The 18,120-nt window shown below is 48.3% G+C and overlaps 1 protein-coding gene and 1 long non-coding RNA gene across 2 annotated transcripts; both read left to right on the top strand.

Annotated features, from left to right (window-relative positions):
* Window positions 1–17: 17 nt before the first annotated feature.
* LOC144246193 (uncharacterized) lies at window positions 18–9,792 on the top strand. Its single transcript, XM_085577297.1, has 4 exons — window positions 18–900; window positions 2,588–2,758; window positions 5,614–8,036; window positions 8,480–9,792. The coding sequence occupies exons 3-4, from the start codon at window positions 7,040–7,042 to the stop codon at window positions 8,719–8,721; spliced, it is 1,239 nt and encodes a 412-aa protein (XP_085433423.1). The 5' UTR covers window positions 18–900; window positions 2,588–2,758; window positions 5,614–7,039; the 3' UTR covers window positions 8,722–9,792.
* A 365-nt stretch (window positions 9,793–10,157) lies between these two features.
* Window positions 10,158–17,425, top strand: LOC146767471 (uncharacterized). The gene is made up of 2 exons (XR_014954560.1): window positions 10,158–13,920; window positions 14,008–17,425. It is a non-coding gene; the product is annotated as an uncharacterized LOC146767471 (long non-coding RNA).
* Window positions 17,426–18,120: the final 695 nt, after the last annotated feature.

The following is an 18,120-nucleotide window of genomic DNA, read 5'->3' as shown; positions in this document are numbered from 1 at the left end:
GGGAAAAAAAGGTAAAAAACGGGAAAAAAAAGCCAAAAAGCGGGACAAGGAGCCCGGAATCGGGATGGGGGAACGCGGAAACGGGGGGGAAGTGACCAAAAATGGGTAAAGAGCCCAAAAATTAGGGAAGAATGGGCGAAAATGGGATCGGGGAGCTCGGAAATTGGGGGGGAGTGACCAAAGTCGGCGAAAGAGCCGAAAAGTGGGAAAAAGATCAGAAAATGTGGGAAAATCGCACAAAGAAACGGTTTAGGAGCCCAAAAATGCGGGAAAGGCAAAAAATGGGGAAAAAGCAAAAAAAAAAAAAAAAAAAAAGGGAAAAGTGCCCAAAAATTCGGGTCGATGTGTGGAGAGTTTTGTGGATGAGTGGCTTCGGGAGAGAGGCCATGACTACTTGCAGTTAGTGAAGCGGTAGCTGAAAATTGCAGAGTGCAGCAATAGCGGATGTAGCAACAATATCACACGTCCTTGGGTGAGCTGGTTCCCAGCAGCAGAACGGTCAGCAAAGAGATAAGTGTAAGGGAAAACAAAGCAAGCAGAGAAAGCCCCAAAGGCGAGCTTGACCTGTTCTAGAGACACCAGTGAGGAGCCTAAGTTTTGCAATATGCATGAGCTTCATTATAACGGGTATAACTGTACATGCGTACTTAGAATAAACTGAAACTTGTTGGCATTATAGAATGGGCTTTTCTCCCGTTATTTTTCCCCAAAAATGGTGACCTCGACGTGATAGGCGCCACGGTGGAGTGATGAAAAAGAGTTCAGGTCCTGATGCAGCCAGGACGGCAAAAGTGCTGAATTGAAATAGAGTGCACCGTGCCCCAGGTGACTGCAGAGGCAAGCCTGGCCGATACGTGCTGCCGACGACCTCGGAGGGCTGCAACAGCGCTGACAATAGAGGTATGGAGAGGCAAGCAGCATATGATTTATTTACTGCATTCTTGCAGAAAAGGCAGATTAAAAACATTGATTTACATAAAGATCTGCCAAGGTTATTAACATATAGGTATGCTAAGGGGTTCTTTATAAATCCTCATACAGTACATAAGTTGTCTAAGTGGCGTAAGTTTAAAGATAAACTATAAGAAGACATTTTAGATGATGATAAGGCAGCCAAAAAGCTAAAAAAGTTGTAAAAGGTAGTTCACAATGAGTTATTACAACATCAGGCAGAAAAAAAAGCTGCTGCACAAGCAACGTCACACTAGAGAAGAATAAAAGTTATAGCAGAGAAAATTAATTACCTAGTATTTCCATGCCACCTGCTGTGTCTACAGTGGAGTTACCTCCATTGCGACCCGTGCCTGAGGACACGGAAACAGAGTCGCGTTGTGAGCCCACGGCTCCTCCAGCCCCCCCAAACAGAGATCACCGGCTTGTCAGAGTTTGTCTGTCAGTAAATCACCCCCTAAGGCAAAGTCTGACCTAACAAAGGCTCTGGCCAGAGAGCAAAAAGAAGTTTAGGCAACTCTAACAAAAGAAAAACTAAACAAAGAGAATAAGCAAACTTCAGAACTAGCAGCCGACTTAGCTTATCCTATAATTTTTCAGCAGCAAGCGAGCAAAAGGTTACCAGCTCAAATTACACCGTTAGATTAAAAAATTGTTGTCACAGTTGCAAGCTACAGTGAGTCAATTTAGAGTAACTAATAAACCAACTCAGCAAATACTAAATTATATTTAGAGTACTAATATATTGTTACCAAAAAATTCTAAAAGTCTTGCTAAACTTATTTTCTCACCGCATCAGAAACTTTTATTTAGTGCACACTAGCAAGCAGAAGTTAATAAAGCTGTAGCTATGCAAAAGCAGCCTAAAGATCCTCTTCACAAAGTAACTATAGATAAATTGATAAGCTTAAGACCATGTTTTCGCACTAAGGCACAAGCTATGCTAAAACCTAAAAAATGTCAAAAGGCAATGCAACTAACTCAACAAGCTATAGATAAAGTAAAAGACCCAAGAAATTTACCAGCATATATAAAAATTAAGCAAAAAAAAAAAAACCAAAAAACTTTTAAAGCATTTATTAATAAAGCAACAATAGCAGTAAAAAAAAACTAGAGTGCCTAAGTTTATACATAATATATTTATATATTTATACGTTAAATATATATTTATACGTTTATACGTAAATCATTAAATTATTAATTAATTATTAAAGCAGTATGCTTTACAAAATTGTAATACTTCTACAAGAAGTATACTAAATACATTAAAAACTAATTAAACTATAAAAAATACACTAAAACAGATAACTACTATACCAACAAAGCCACAAACATTTTTAGTTAAAACTATTAAAATACTAAAGGAAAAGTTACAAAAGCAAGCAAAAGCATCACAAACACAAGTGTTAACTGCCCTTACACCCCTCCAAACATCAGTAACAACCCAAGAAAGTCCTCAAGGGGGCCGTATAAAATGTTTCCATTTTGGTGGGGTTTTTTGTTTGTTTGGTTTGGTTTTGGTTTTTTTGGGGGAAACTAAAAAGATACTTTGTGTTCCTGGAATGTTGCATTTTACCTCTGTTGTTTTCCCAGTTAGTCTGGATCCTCTGCTTACATTTTTTCCTTCACTTATTAGATGTCGTGGATGTGCTGGCTGTTCTGATGGAGGGCAGTGATGGCTTAGATGAAGAAATTGGGTTCTCTTTGAATGAAGATGTGATTATCCAAACATTTCCCTTCAGTGCTGTTGTCCCTGCTGCATTAGAAGCCAGGAATATGCTGTTGTTTCAGTCTGAAAATGGAACAGGTACAGGGTTTTTTTAATGTTTTATGTGTCGTTTCTAGCAGTGGAGTGAAAGTGGCATCATTTCTGCCCTCTTGCAATAATTTTTTACCATTTATCATTTTTTACCTTGAGGCATTTTATTATCTTCCCTGCAAGCAGAAGGAGGTGCAGATTCACGGTGCTTTGTGCTCAAGAGGGGCATTGAAGCTCTGTAGGTGCTTCTGCCCTTTTTCCCTGACCCTAAAGAGAAGGGACACTGTCCCTGCATAGTCTTGGTCCTGGAAGTAGTTGGCTTCAGTAACACAGCGTTTTAAGGGCAGAGCGTGGTTCAGCAGTAACTGCAACATAGCCCATGCTTCTGCAGCACAGACCTCAAAAGTTCTACACTCCTGTGGACCCTCTTTGTAACTAAGGACAGTGGAAGTCAATTGCCACCTAAATAGAGAATTTATTTTCAGATCGAGTACTCTCCAAAACTAGCTCTCAACATATTTGACAACACATTGTGTTGCCAGTTTTGTAAACCTAAGCAGTGGAAAAACAGGAAAGCAACATAAAATGATGTAGTTTTCCTTTGATATATGTGACCCTGTCTCATTCACACCGTGTCATAGTAATTTAAATGTGCATCTTGTCCCTCATCTTTAGCAGAAGAATGGTTTTTCAGAACACAACCATAACTTTCTCCATACCAATTAAACACAATTATTCTTGAAGGCATTTTGCAGTGTGTAGATTCCTTTTGGGTATTACAGCAATTTAAGAGTACCTCACTTTAGGTAAGTCAGTTCTGTGAAGGATACTGGTTACTTAACCAAAGGTATGTCTTCAGGTAGAGTTAGTTAAATTAAAATAAATGTCTCCTGGAATTTGCCTCTAGTGATGAAAAAAGTTTATTAAAATCAGTACAAGCACATTGCTAGGCAAATCCTTAATACTTATCAAACTACAGTGAAGTCACTAGAATCATTCTTAACTTGAATTAGCATGTTGTTGCAGGCCCTATAACTCTGTTGAGTAGGAGAAGGAGAAGATTTTAACTAATTGCATTCATCCATACAGATGTCTTTTGTGGACCCATTTAGGCTAGTTGACTAAATCTGGCATAAAAGATAGCACAGAGATTTTAACTGTTGAAAAACTCTGAGCAGGAAGTGTTCCCACAGTGCAAGAATCCTTTGAGTCAGGGTGCTTTAATAGTGTAATTCATAAGTTGTCTAGAGGAGGAATAGAAGAAAGTTAAACTAAGCTACCTTTAAGGAAGATGAATTAAACCTCGTTAGAAGTCTGTATGGACACTCATTCTGCAAATTAAAGGAGCAGGAAGGAAGGCAATTGATGGTGCTTCAATTCTCCATCAGAGGCCTAAGAATAATGTATCTTAACAGTTTTCTCTTCTTAATTCAGTTAGTGTATTTTCATTTCCCTGAATGACTCCAGGTAGACAAAGGCACAAGGGAATAGTGGGTTTTGAATTGCCCAGGATACTACAGGTGGAGGTCCTCAGGAAGTGGCATGTGCTTTTTGGCTGTTGCCACAAACCATGGAGCTTTGAGCCATCCCAGGTGCCAGCAGCACCCTGAGCAGTGCTTACCAGCACCTGGCACTGGTAAATATTCCTGGCACAAAAGATTTTCTCTCCGTGGCCAAGCTGTGTCCGTGCAGGTAGCAGGGACAGCCACGCCATGGTCAGGGTTGCTGCTGCAGCACATCCCATTCTGTCCCGGTAGGATTCACTGAGCGCTAGTCACAAGAAGAGTGTCTAAAGTGATTTCTAAGAGAAAAGCTGCATGGGGTCAAACATGATCTTTCCTGTGGTTTTTGTAGCCAGCTCACCGTCAGTTCCCAGCACTGAACCAGGGCAGGGTGTGCCGTAGCTTGGCTCGTCCCTGAACGGGTGCCACCGTGCCTCTCCCTTCTTATTGCCCAAAGCTTTGTGTCCAGGCACAAGGGGAGTAGAGAAGCTTCCTGCCAGGAGATTGAGAGGCAGCCCGTGTGCTCATTCTTCTGCTCCATGAGCCTTTCCTGGCAGAGACGGGGCTGCATGGCGCTCCCTGCATTTGGAGCACTGGTACTTGCTGATAGCACAGCTTCTTCTCCCATCCTCTTGCTGGCTGCGAGGTCCTGTTACCTTCCCTCATGTTATCTTCTAAATAAAAGGGGCACTGTCCCTGCATGGACAGTCTTGGTCTGGAAGTAGTTGGCCTCAGTAACACAGCGTTTTAAGGGCAGAGCGTGGCGATCAGGAGAGGAAGGTGATTCTCGTGCCTGTGGGCAGCTCTTCCCGAGAGCAGGGAGAGGGGACTGCATTGTTAAGTAGGAAGTGGATGCGTTTCCCAAGGAAAACTTCAGAAATTAAGCTCCAAGGGCAAATATTGCGAGGTTCTACCACCTCCTTGAGGACAGCGTTAAAATCACAGGGGCATCAGCAGGGCTTGGAGCAGGACTGGCCAACCCCAGAGCGCCTCACGAAGCCCTCTGTGTGTATGTGGCAGTCGAGTAGCACCTGGGGGGTGCTGAAAGTCCCAGTTCTGACAGAAAATTCTGCTTAATTTGTACATGTTGGCTGGGTGTTAGCTTGGTTCTTCTCTGAGGCGGTGCCTGGCAGGGTCTCTCCCTGTTAAGGGCCGGGCGTGTTTTTGGCACAACACAGCGAATGTGGATTATTTGCTTCAGCAAGAGCTGATGATGTCTGGAGGGTTTTTCAGGTACCTCAGCGGCCAGGAGCACGTGTATAGTTCACTAGGAACACTTTTTGATCTTGTTCAGTTCTTTTCTGCATGAGGCTCTGTGGGCTGCTGGCAAGGCCCAAAGTAAGGAAGGTTGTCCCAGTGTCCGTGCTCATGTCAATAGTTTAATTTATTTGGCTTTTCTAGGACCAGATGTCGTGGAGGACCTTGGTGCTGTTTTCACTGACCTCCTGCACTCTCCGAGAGAACCCCTTGCTCCCTGCTTGACGCTCCAGCTCTGTGACAAAGATCCCGAGTCCCTGAAAGCTGCTAAGTATCCTCAGCTCTACCAGTTTAACCGATACTATAGACTCTGGATGCCCAAGCAGTCCCAGGAACCTGTGGTATGGAGTCCCTGAAGTCGCTGAATTCTTGAGCCAGTATTCCTATAAAATCCTCGCAGTCGACAGAGGTTACATTTCCATCAGAAACAGCGTTTTTATTGAGGAGGTAATTCTGCATCTCTTGTTGATCCTGCTGGGGACACATGTTTGCTCCAGGGCTTTTCTCTGATGGCACAAGAGGTCTCTGTGGTGTTTGGGAGGCGATACCAGGGCTCAGGGCTCATACAGAGACTCCTCACCAGGCACAGCAGAGCCTGGTGTGCGCTGTGGCCTCTGTTTACAGCGCCCGGAGTTCCCCCGGGTGGGTGAAGGATCACAGGCCCCTGGGCTGGGTTTGGTGAGTTTTTCTCAGCTCAGCAGTGTGAACACTCCTGATGCCCCTGGGGAACCTGCTGGACAGCTCTGTTCTAGCAGGACTGCACGCCAGTGTTTCCAGAGCTTCAGTTCAGAGCTCATCTCAAAACAAAGGTGGCTGAAGAGATTTTTGTTTCATACTTATCACTGTTTTTCTCTTATGCTTTTTGTTTCGCTTTAAACAGTTTGAAAACAACAAGGAGGTAAGCCAAGAGCCTCCTGTGGCACCGGATTCTGTATTTGCCACTTTGCTGAAAGGAGCCTGGGAGAGAGGAAGCAGTACCTTCCTGGAAGATGGTGTTCAGACAAAGTAGAGAGACTTGGCTTCCTGGCTCCCCCAACCTGAGCAGCTTTTGCTGGGAGTAAAGCACGTGCTGCTGTACCCGAAACCCACAGTGGAGAACTTCAGCAGATAATACTGTAGTTATCCTTGGTTTACTTTATGGCACAAGTTATCTATAACTTGGCTACTAAAACTTAGGTTCCAGTGCTGTAGCTCTTTTTCCTCGACTCGGCTCCGAGGGTACGCAGCACCGTACAAAACTGCACCTAATTTGCAAACAAATGTCAGTTGTTCTGATTATTGAAGCTGGGCTTTATTCAGTTGAATCCCGAGTGTGTGCTGCACCCAGGTCCTTTGTACAAATAGGGTACTGAGGGTGGGGGAACCAGAACTGCACATTCCTTGTGATATGGATGGGATTTTGGGGGGGGGGGGGTTAAATTAAAAGGAGATGCAAAATGAGGGAATTGCTTTTAGATGTAACTATTCTTGTCCTAAAGGGGCCATCAGCTCTGTCCCGAGAGCTGAGTTACAAGTGTGTGTGTTGAAAGAGCCGCAAGCCTTTTAGGGGCTGCAGTTTGTGTGCCGTGGAATGAGGTGCCCTGAGGAAATGTGTGAGCCGGAGGGAGCCGGGGCCGGGCGGAGGGAGCCGAGCTGTGGGAATGGGCGAATGGAGGCGGGCGCGGGCGGGACTAGGCGAGCGTGGGCGAAAGCGGCCGAAAGGGGCCGAGGAGGCGAGCGGAGCCGAGCTCTGCCGAGTTCAGCCGAGGCGAGCCGAGCTTTGCCGAAGAGGCGAATGGAGGCGAATGCGGCTGGTAATAGCCGAGCGTGGCCGAAAGTAGCCGAAGCTGGGCGAGGAGCCGAGTCCAGCCGAACGGAGCCGAGCTCTGCCGAGCGCAGCAGCCCGGGCGGGGCGGGGCGGGGCGCCGGGGCGGAGCCGGGGCGCTGGGAGGATCCCCTCCTGTCCCTCTCTCTCCCGCTCCATGCTCCTGCCCGTATTCCCCTCAGTCACCTCTCTTTCCCCCGTTTCCTTGTCCCCCCCAAACCCGGATCCTTCCTGTCCTGTCCCTGCCCCGCTGCTCCGTTCCATTCCCCCTCTCTCCCTCCTCTGTGCCCCGTCCCTCTTCCTCATCTGCCGGCCTTTCCCTTCCCCGCCCGCTTTCCTCCGCAGCCCGACCTCCCTCCCCGCCCTTTCGCATGTCCCGCTCTCCCTCCTCTCTTCCCGTCGCCCCTTCGCTTCTTTCCCCCGCAGCCGCGGGGCTCGGGGCGCCGGAGAATAAAGCCCCGAGGGCCGGAGCCCGGCGCCCCCCGGGCCTTGCGGGAGTCCCCGCACGGGGCCGGAGCTCTCGGCGGATCCCCCGCGCCGCTCGGACCCCGCCCCGGCGCTGCCGGACCTGCGGCTCCGCCGGCATCGCGCTGCGAGCGGCCCCCGCTCTGTGCCGTGCCGGCCGTGCCGCGTCCCCGCCGCCTCTGCCGCTCCCTCTTTCTGCCCCTGGCCCGCGACAGCGAGGCGGGGCGGGAGCTTCGAGCCTTCTGGGGGCTGCCCCCCCTTCCTTGTTGCGGCGGAGTCCCTTTCTGGGGGGATGGAGGTGTGGGAAGGGCTGGAAGGGAGTGCTGGGCTGCTGTTCGGGGCAGTTGGACTCGTCCTGTGCCTTCTTCGGGGGTCAGGGTTAGGGGCTGAAGCCTCGGGGCTCTGATGTCATTTGGGACACCCCAAGGTCCCCAGGAGAGGGACGCACACTGCGGTGGAGGAGCGGGTGGGTGGCGAATGAGGGGGGCGGGTCACGCTGGGTGCCGTCCCGCAGAGGGACCCAAAGCTGCCCCAAAATTCCCTGGGAGGGGTGTGTGTAGAATACTAAAACCTGGCAAGTGTTTCGTTTTCACAGCTATTGGTAAAGAATAGGAAGCTATGGCTAAACTCATTTGGAAAGAAGCCCTCTCTCGATCCACTCATTTGTATGCAGGAATGTAGGAAACTCCGACTGGGGACGAGCAGTAGTTCTGAAAATCATGCCCTATCGTTTTTCTCTAGGAACGAACCAAGCGAGTGCCCTGAAACCAGCGGAGCAGCTGCAGGGGCTGAAGGGAACAGAAAGGGCTCCCGGCACCTTTTGCCTCCGTTCTCTGCCATTCCCCCAAACGTGTCGCAGTCCCGGAAGAGGCGTTTGTCATGCAGCCTGCCAAAATAAAGACCTGTCAAATCCTAGCTCTGCCTTTTGTTTAACGTGTTTTTACTTCCTATTTATGTCATCACAGAAAGCAAGGAAAGAATAAATGTGTCTGGTTCCCACTATTGCTCCGTGCAGGCATTTTTAAAGGCTGCTGTACTTCTGTCCTCTTTTTCCACTCCAAGCTTGACTTTTCCCCTCCTTTTTCGAGGTCTGCAGCTTTGGGTGTCCCAGGCAGGGCTGGGTTCCTCGGCAGGGGTCTTAGGAGTTGGTGCTGATTCTGCTTTTTCCGAAGGTGTAGCAAAGTGTGCCAGCAAAAGGACTGTTTTCTCCAGGGGAAAGCTTTCTTTCAATCACCATCAGTGCATGTATGTGTTTTAATTGTTTAACCAGGTGGATTAAGAAAAGCCGACAGCCGTAGCAGATTTCTGTTGAATCTGTATCTGTGAGAAGTGGGCTGTGTGTTGGAGGCGGAGAGACGCTGTTGGAGAGTGGAAACAGTGGCAGGTGTGAGCTGTTAGGATGATGAGGGCTCAGAGCAGGCCCCAGGTGTGAGCTGTGAGGATGATGAGGGCTCAGAGCAGCCCCAGGTGTGAGCTGTGAGGATGATGAGGAGGGGGCGGCTCCTCCGGCGGCTGATTTAGGGGGTTTTCCTCCCATCGGTTTTGCACGAAGCTGCTGGAGAAGAGGAGTTTATGGGGGGTTCCCGGGGCTGTCTCCTGGAAGGACGGTGAGCGCTTCGGACAGGGTCCGGGGGATCACCTGGATACGTGGAGCATTGCTCAAAGGAGGAGCCGAGGGACAAACCTTTGTGCCGAGAAGCAGCGGCCGAGCAGGTGAGCCGGTGCGCCTTTTTAGCCAGGACTTTTCTCCTTTCCCTTGAAATTTCGTCATCCTGAGGTTGAATTGGAGGGGGCAGTCCTGTGGTCCCGCCTTTTAAGGGGTTTGGATTGAGGTAAGAAGCCCCTTTTTGCCATCATTTGAGGCAAGCCGCTTCTTTCCTGCTCTTCTAGGGGACGCAGTTGAAGGGGATCCCACATTTCTTTTCCCTTGTTGGGGTGAGGTGAGCTCCGGAGCGTGGCGTCAGTGTCGGGGCTTCAGAGGAAGGGAGCTGCAGCCGTGGCAGTGCTGGCAGGGCGGGGATTGGGCTGTGCCTCTGCATTCGGGGCGCTTCTTCTACCCCCCGGCCCGGCAGCGAAGGGTCCGGCGCGGAGCCCTGCCGGCAGTGCCGGGGCTGGCCGGGGCGGAAGGGGAGCTGGGCGCGGCTGGGCTGCCGCGGGCCCGCCGGAGCCGCGCCGGTGCGAGCCGTGCGGAGCCGAGCGGAGCTTTGGCCGGGCCGGCGGACGGGGGAGGCGGCGCGGGCGCCGCGCCGGTGCCGGCCGGTGCCGCCGCTCCGTCCGCTCCGGGCGCGGGGCTCGGGCGCCGCCGGGGCCCCCCGGGCCCGGTGGCGGCCCCGCCGGGCCGGGGGCAGCAGGCGGGGGTCTCCCGGCATGGCGCCGCCTCTGCCTGCCGGAGGAGCCGCTTTCCTGCCGGAGCCGCGCTGCGCCCGGGGCCGGGAGCGCGGCTTCGCATCTTCCAGCCTCCCTCGCTGTGCTGGTTTTGAGGCGCTCCTGAGGAGTTTATTGGGTCGTTTTCTTTTGTTCGTCTTTGGTGTATGAGAAAGGTCACGGTGTACTTGTTGGTTGTTACGGTTCTTGGTTCAGGTGCTGTGATAAGGGTTTTTTTGGATTGAGTTTGTTGTTGGATTTTTTTTTTTTTTTGTGCGATATGTTGGATTTTTTTTTGGTTGCTTTTATATTATAAAAATATAATTGCTGTTATCTTCTTAAAGGATATGTTTTTTTAAGGCTTACATTGGTTTTTATGGGTCGTAGCATGAAGTACAGGGTTGGTTTTTAATTAGGTTGTGGTGGCTTTTTTTAGCGCGAGTATGTAGTGTTAGTTTTGGTGGGTTTGAGGTAGTGTCCTGTAGTTAATTAGTGAGTTTTTTTTAATATTGAGAATTGCATTTTTGTTAATTCTCTTACCAAGGTTTTATTCATTTGGTTTGTTTAATTGTCGTGGATGTTTTATTGTTACCGGTAATTTGGGAAATATCGTTTATGGTTACATTTATGTTTAGGTGACGTGTTTATTTCTAGGTGGTATTTGTATTTTGGTGGATTGAGGCATTATGGGTTTATTGAGCTAGGAATAATTTTTTTTGTTGTTAATTTCAGTTTATTTATTTGAGTTTTTGCTTTAGTTTGATGTAGTTGTTGGTTGCTTTTTATTAGTGTTTTTTTTAGGAACTTGTGTATTTATACGGTGGATTTTTTTAGGTAGTTTTTTATTTGGGTGCTTTTTATTGTCTAGTGGTTTAGATTTTTTAATATCGTTTATTACTTTGGTTTTTAAAGCTAACTTAGCAGAGTACTGGTTACTCTTTGAGTTAGTGTAGAGATATGGTTTTCATTTTTAGCAGCTTTCAGGGTCTGTTGTATGGTTTGAAGTTTAGTAAGTTGGTTGGACTTCTTTTTCTAGTGGGTTTTGTGATTTGTTTTGTGGGGTTCTATAAGGCTATTTTTTATTTTTGTTTCATTTTTGTGATGTGCCTCACTAACAACTGTTAGAGAAAAGCGTGTAGTGTGGGGTTTTTTTTGCTGGTAGTTGGTTCTATGGTGGTGTATTTTTAGTTTCTGTTGTTTGTTTTTGGGTTTCTTTTGTTAGAGATTAAAGTTTTTATTTTGGGGTTAATTTGTAATTATTTTTAAGGTTTTAGAACGATTGAGATTTTTTATATGGATGCCCTGTATGATAACAGTTAATTTCTTATAGGTTGGGGTTTTTTTGTTAACTCGTGGAGCCATTCTGACTTTTTTTGATGAGATTGGTGTGAATTTGATGTTTCTTTTGCTATTTTATTTTTAGTAAGCTTTTCAGTAGGCTTTTTGATTTTGCTTTTTTTATTTTTTGTGGTGTAATAATCTTTTAGAAGAATTTGGATGATTTTAAAAAATATTTTTGTTATACTTTTCATCTAATGTTGTTGGATTATTACAGTTGTTTTGGAGTTTTATTTTTTTTAAGTTTCATTTGGATGAATTTATGCTAGATGGTAGGATTGTGTTTTTATTTTTGGAGTAGTTGGTTGTAGGTGTATTGTATGTTTTTCAAATGAAGGTAAATCGAGGTTTGTATTCAGTTGTTAGAGGAATGGAGAAAAATATTGGTAATGTTAACAGTGGTGTGTTATTTTGTGGTTTTTGATTTTAGTTTGTATTGGAGTTTTGATAAGTCTAGTACAGTAGTGTTTAATGGTGGAGTTATTTAAGGTATGATAGTTTATAGTTAATTCTTATTGGTTTTAGATTTGTGTGTAGGTTAGAGGAGGTTGTTGAAGGGTGAGTGGGTTTTTTAGATGAGTTTTAGTGTTTCAGTTTATAGAGCATTTTTTGGATGGGAGTTATGGTATTTTGAGTTGTTTGGTGTTGCTGGTGATGTATTGTTGAGGTGGTAAGGAGGATTTGTTGGGTTTTTTAAAAGAAGGTTTATTGTAGGTAGTTTTAGATAGTTGTGGTGGGTTGCTTAATTGTTTTATGTTTCTTGGCTTTTTAGTAGTTATTTGAAATATGTTAGAGTTTTTTGGGTTTATTGAAATACTTGATTTTGAGGAAGTTCCTGTTTAGAATGTATGATTTTTTTTTTTTTTGGCTTAAAAGAAAAATTTTATATTTTATTTTTAGTGAGGTTTATTTTTTTTTCCTTTTCTTACTGCTATATTTTGTGATATTTGTGTTAGGTTAGTAATAGGAATAGCTTTACTTTTATACATTGAAATGAGGGTAGTGTGTACTGGTGTTCATAAAAGTTTAATATTTTTATGGTTCTGATGTGTTAGGTTAATGAATTTATAACGTTTACAAGACTTTTATTTTGGTTTTATTTCGATACAAGCAGGGTTTTCTTAGTTTTAAGGATTTGTTTGGCATAGATTAAGAGGTCTTATTGAGGGGATAGGACAGGGTGTCTCTGTTAATCTATTTGGATATTGGGTAAACAAAATTAATATTTTGGTAGATTTTTTTTATTTTGTTAGTTTGTTTATTTATGAATTTGTGTGCCTGCAGCTGTAGTGTCTCTGCTGCAACTCTCAGTATCCATTCATGTTTGTGTGCGTTAGGCAGTCCACTCGTGTACCAGCGAGACCCCCCTGCAAGCGGCCGCAGAGCCACTCCTTCACTCTCGTGGGAATTCGGGGAGCGGCACACAGCTCTGAGAGGAAGCCTTGATCTTTGTCACTTGAAGGTGGCACCAGGGAGCCTCAGGAGCGGCCGAGGAGTTGCTGTAAGTCGGGGAACTACTAGTGAGGGGGACCAGGGTCCACTCGAGTTTTGGGAACGCCACCTCACCTCGCCTGCTCTTCAGGCAGGCAGACCCTGCCAGGAGGGCGTGGGCGAAGCGTGCGGCCTGAGGAGCCTGGCGTTCTCAGGAGAATAATGGTGAGCAGCAGAATTGCTGAGTTGTGGCTGCTGTGCGGTTGAGATCGTGCAGTGATGTTTGGTGTTCTCGATTGTAGCTGAGCATGGGACCACAGCCCGGTGACCATAGGACATTCCCCACAGGCGAGGCTGCCTCCATTGCCACGCGACGTGGATTCTCATGCCCAGATGCCTGAGAGATAAGTGGAGGGCTAAGACCCACAGAGGGGGTGAAAGCGGGGTGCTGGGAGGGCCTTTTGAATCAGCTTTGGGAGCGGGGATGTGCAAGAAGCGTCTCCTTAGGCCACCTAAAGGAAAAGTGTCTGTTTTGATCACAGTGCTGAGGTGCTCAGGGCAGAGCAGTTCCGGTGTGTGTCCTGTCACTTGTCTCTGGTGCACTCTGTGTTCTTTGGGTCTCTCAGTCCTTTCTTCTCCTCAAAAGCTTTCTCTCCCTGTCCTGTGTCATGGGTGGCTGCAGGTATTTGTCCTGCAGCTGCTCTGCCCTGCTGCTTAGCCTGTAATAGGCACAAGTCCTGGGGACTTGAAATTTGTAATGCAGGGTGTAGTTGTGCTCTAGATTGTATGGGGAGATAGACATAACATGTTTGGTGATGCTAGGTTCTCCTGCAGCCGTTTGACACCAGTCCTAACTTCCTTTCAGATGCTGACAGTTCAAATCTGTGGCAGATGGCCCCAATCCTGGGTGAGAGTTTTCCCATGAGCAGGTCAGTCATTGTTTGCATTTGCAGGGGCAGCCTAAATGGTGACCGTGTTACAGCAGTGTTCTTTGCCTTTATTTTTAGGAGGTCCAGGCAGATAGCAGCAGTCAAGGCCAAGTGTGCCAGGTGAGCAGTGGACCAAAGCAGTTGTTCTTGCTCAGCTTTTAGTTTTTGGTGGAACTCTAAGCATCCATTGTTGTTTGTGTGCTTTAGGGAATCCCCTTGGAGTACTCATACCTCTGTCTCCAACTGGCTGATGGACCAGGTTTCATGCACGTGTGATCTTGCCGGAAGAATTACAGGACCCTGTGACAGAGCCTTCCAATTTTGCATTTCAAGGTCCCCTCCTGGTAACCCACAGGAATGGCCGAGGAGTTGTGGTGAGGCAGGGAAGAGGATCGAGGGTACACTTAAGTTGCAGCAATGCCATGTCACCTTGTCTGCCCTTAACCTAGGTGTACCTTGAGATGACGGTGTCAGAATCCAAGCGCGCCTGAGGTGTGTGGCCCGAGACTTCTTGGGAGATGGCGAGTAGCAGAATTGTCAGGTTCTGCCCCATGTGCTGTTAAGGTAGTGCACTGATGTTTGGTTTTCTTTCTCTTGGCAGAGCAAGAGATAACAGCGTGGTGACAACTGGAACTTCCCAGACAGGCAGGAGACCTCGTTCTGCACCTGATGGGGATTTGCATCCCCAGATATGCGCAAGATAAGTGGAGGGCTACAACGCACAGAGGGAATGGAAGAGAGGTGCTGGGTTGGGACTCCCCAGGGGGTGTTTTTGAGTCAGTTTTGGAGATGGGGATGTCCAAGGAGTGTCCCCTTAGGCCACCTAAAGGAAAAGTGTCTGTTTTGATCTCAGTGCTGAGGTGCTCAGGGCAGAGCAGTTCCGGTGTGTGTCCTGTCACTTGTCTCTGGTGCACTCTGTGTTCTTTGGGTCTCTTGGTCCTTTCTTCTCCTCAAAAGCTCTCTCTCCCTGTCCTGGCCCCTGGTTTGTCAGGTCCTGTCTTGTGTCACGGGTGTCTGCACATATTTGTCCCAGAGCTGCTCTGCCCTGCTGCATAGCCTGTAATAGCACAAGTCCTGGGGACTTGAAATTTGTAATGCAGGGTGTAGTTGGGCTCTAGAATGTATGGGGAGATAGACATAACATGTTTGGTGATGCTAAGTTGTCCTCCCTCCACCAGCCCCTGAGGGACTCCCCCTTCCCCCCCAGATCTTAATTGGGAAATCCCCCTGACCCCTGGGACCCTTCAAAACTCTCTGGGACCCCCCAGAAAGATCCCCCAGGGACCTACCTTGAACCCTCTGGGACTCGCTGAATGATCCCCAGGAATCCTAAGGGATCTCTGGTACCCCCCAGTGGTCCCCAGGACCCCCTGGGATGCCCCTGGGACCCCTCCCCCATGTGACCATTGAGAGACCCCCTTGAACACTCCATGCCCCCCTCCCAGAATCCATCTGGGACCTCCAGACCCCAGAGTGACACCCCTGGGACCCCCGCATTCCTCCCCACCATCCCCGAGAACCCTCAGAGCCTTCCCGTGGTGGCAGTAAGGGCTACAAGCAGTGACAGAACTGCTTCTACTGCGTCCTGTACTTGCTATGGGAGCACTGGGAGGGACACTGGGGAAATCAAGAGGGAAGCGGGAATGTTGGGTGGCACACTGGGAGGGAACTGGGGCAGCTGGGAGGACTCAGGGGCACCTGGGAGAGATCTGCCGTGGAAAAGGAGAGAAAGGGAGCCAAAGTCATCCCAGAGCCACGGGATATTCCAGACTGAGACCCCGGGGCCACCCAGGACCATGGCAAGAGCAGTCAGGCCATGAGCCGGGGGCAGCTTTGGTGTGGGAGGCATCTGGCATCCCATTTGGAATTTCAGGAGGTCCAGTGGTGGCCACAGGGCCATAAGCACAAACAGCAGTCCTTTTCCCTGGGAAAGAAAACTCACCAGTCCAGGTTCCTGATGTCAGTTTGTAGGACTCCCCTGGGACTATCAGGGCAGCACAAGTTTGAGGTGGGGACAGCTTCGGTCTGGGATACATCCTTTGATGATTGGAGTTTTTGTAGTCAGGCACCAGCTCAGGGCCAGGGGCCCCTGGGCATATTCTCCAGCCTTTACCCTGGGAAAGAAATCTCACCAGTCGAGGTTCCTGGTGTCAGTTTGTAGGACTCCCATGGGACTATCAGGGCAGCACAAGTTTGAGGTCGTGGCAGCTGGGGTCTGGTAGATAACCTTCGGTGTTCGTATTTGTTGCAGTCAGCTGCCCACCGAGGGCCAGGGGGTCTTGTGCGCTAATTCCAGCCATTTTTCCTGGGAAAGAAAACTCACCAGTTCAGGTTCCTGATGTCAGTTTGTAGGGCTCTATTGGGACTATCAGGGCAGCACAAGTTTGAGGTGGGGGCAGCTGGGGTCTGGGAGATATTCTTCAGTGTTCGTATTTGATGCAGTCAGCTGCCCACCCAGGCCCAGGGAGTCCTGTGCGCTAAATCCAGCCTTTTTGCCTGGGAAAGAAAACTCACCAGTCCAGCTTCCTCATGTCAGTTTGTAGGTCTCCCTTGGCACTGTCAGGGCAGCAGCAGTTTGAAGTTGGGGGAGATGGTGTCTGGGTGATATCCTTCGATATTCGTTTTTGTTGCAGTCAGGGGCCTGCCCAAGGCCAGGGAGTCCTGTGCTCTAATTCCAGCTCTTTTCCCTGGGAAAGAAAACTCACCAGTCCAGGTTGTTGATGTCAGTTTGTAGGGCTCCATTGGGACTATCAGGGCAGCACAAGTTAGAGGTGGGGGCAGCTGGGGTCTGGGAGATATTCTTCAGTGTTCGTATTTGATGCAGTCAGCTGCCCACCCAGGCCCAGGGGGTCCTCTGCGCTAAATCCAGCCTTTTTGCCTGGGAAAGAAAACTCACCAGTCCAGCTTCCTCATGTCAGTTTTTAGGTCTCCCTTGGCACTGTCAGGGCAGCAGCAGTTTGAAGTTGGGGGAGATGGTGTCTGGGTGATATCCTTCGATATTCGTTTTTGTTGCAGTCAGGGGCCTGCCCAAGGCCAGGGAGTCCTGTGCTCTAATTCCAGCTCTTTTCCCTGGGAAAGAAAACTCACCAGTCCAGGTTGTTGATGTCAGTTTGTAGGGCTCCATTGGGACTATCAGGGCAGCACAAGTTAGAGGTGGGGGCAGCTGGGGTCTGGGAGATATTCTTCAGTGTTCGTATTTGATGCAGTCAGGTGCCCACCCAGGGCCAGGGGCACCTGTGTGCAAATTCCAGCCTTTTTCCCTGGGAAAGAAAACTCACCAGTTGTCATGGTTTGACACTGGCACAATGCCAGTGCCCCCATGAAAATGTGATCCCTCCCCTGAATGCTATGAAGTGGAATCTAGAACAGAGCAAAGCAGGCCCAAGCTTAAGAACAGAAAAAAAAAAAAACTTTATTAAACTACTACTACTAAAGAAAAGAGAAAACTAAAGAAGGGAAAAAAAAAACACACAAAGATCAAATGAAAACCTTGCAAAACTTTCCTCCCACCACCCAACTCCAACAAACCACAGGGAGACACAATCTGGACCCCAATCAGGTTTCCGCCCTCCAAACAATCGATACTCAGTCCATCGAGGGAACAGAGTCTCTCCTGTGCCACAGACCCCCCCCTCCAAGAAACACAGCTCCACATCCTGTGTTTCCATGTCACACATGGCACCGCCCGGAGAAAAAGTTTGCCATGGTGACCCTTCTCCTTTCCATGCACAGTGCTCTCACCACCAAATGCATGGATGGACAGACTGCCTTTAGGATTTTTCCTATCAAGGATGCCCTGCCAAGAGGGGAGAAAACAACAGTTCAGTTTTTCATTGTTTGGGACCACAGTCCCCCTCCATTTTCTCCTGGGGCCGAGGGCTCAAGAACAGAGATCTTCTTCTCTTCTCTTTCCTTTCCAGGACAAGGGGGCGCCACCACAAACCCCCTAACCTTTTCTCTGTTCACTCCAATTTTGTCTTTTTCCCAGCTGAAGCAGGTCTCTTGACTCACTGGCATCCTCCCAAAACACAGTCTCTCTCAGAGGAGAAGATTGGTTCAGGTTGTGGCTAACACGGAAAAGTCCAGCCAAAAGTCACTCCTTGTCCCCCTCCCATCCAGAATTCCTCCTTCCAACATCCCAGGGTCCAAGGTGTCCCTCTTCCTCTCTTTCAAACCGAGGAGGGGAAAGGAAAATTCACAAAGCTTTCATTTCTCAAGGAAGGGTTAAAAGTCCGAACTCCCAGGATGTCTTGATGCCCGGACATCCAGCAACTCCCACGTGACTGGGCACCTTGCCTTGCAGCTCCCCCCGCTCCTCCT

The sequence above is a fragment of the Lonchura striata genome, chromosome 4 (assembly GCF_050655825.1).
Source record: "Lonchura striata isolate lonStrDom1 chromosome 4, ASM5065582v1, whole genome shotgun sequence".
Lineage (NCBI taxonomy): Eukaryota > Metazoa > Chordata > Aves > Passeriformes > Estrildidae > Lonchura > Lonchura striata.
This window is presented reverse-complemented; position numbering and strand designations above follow the sequence as displayed.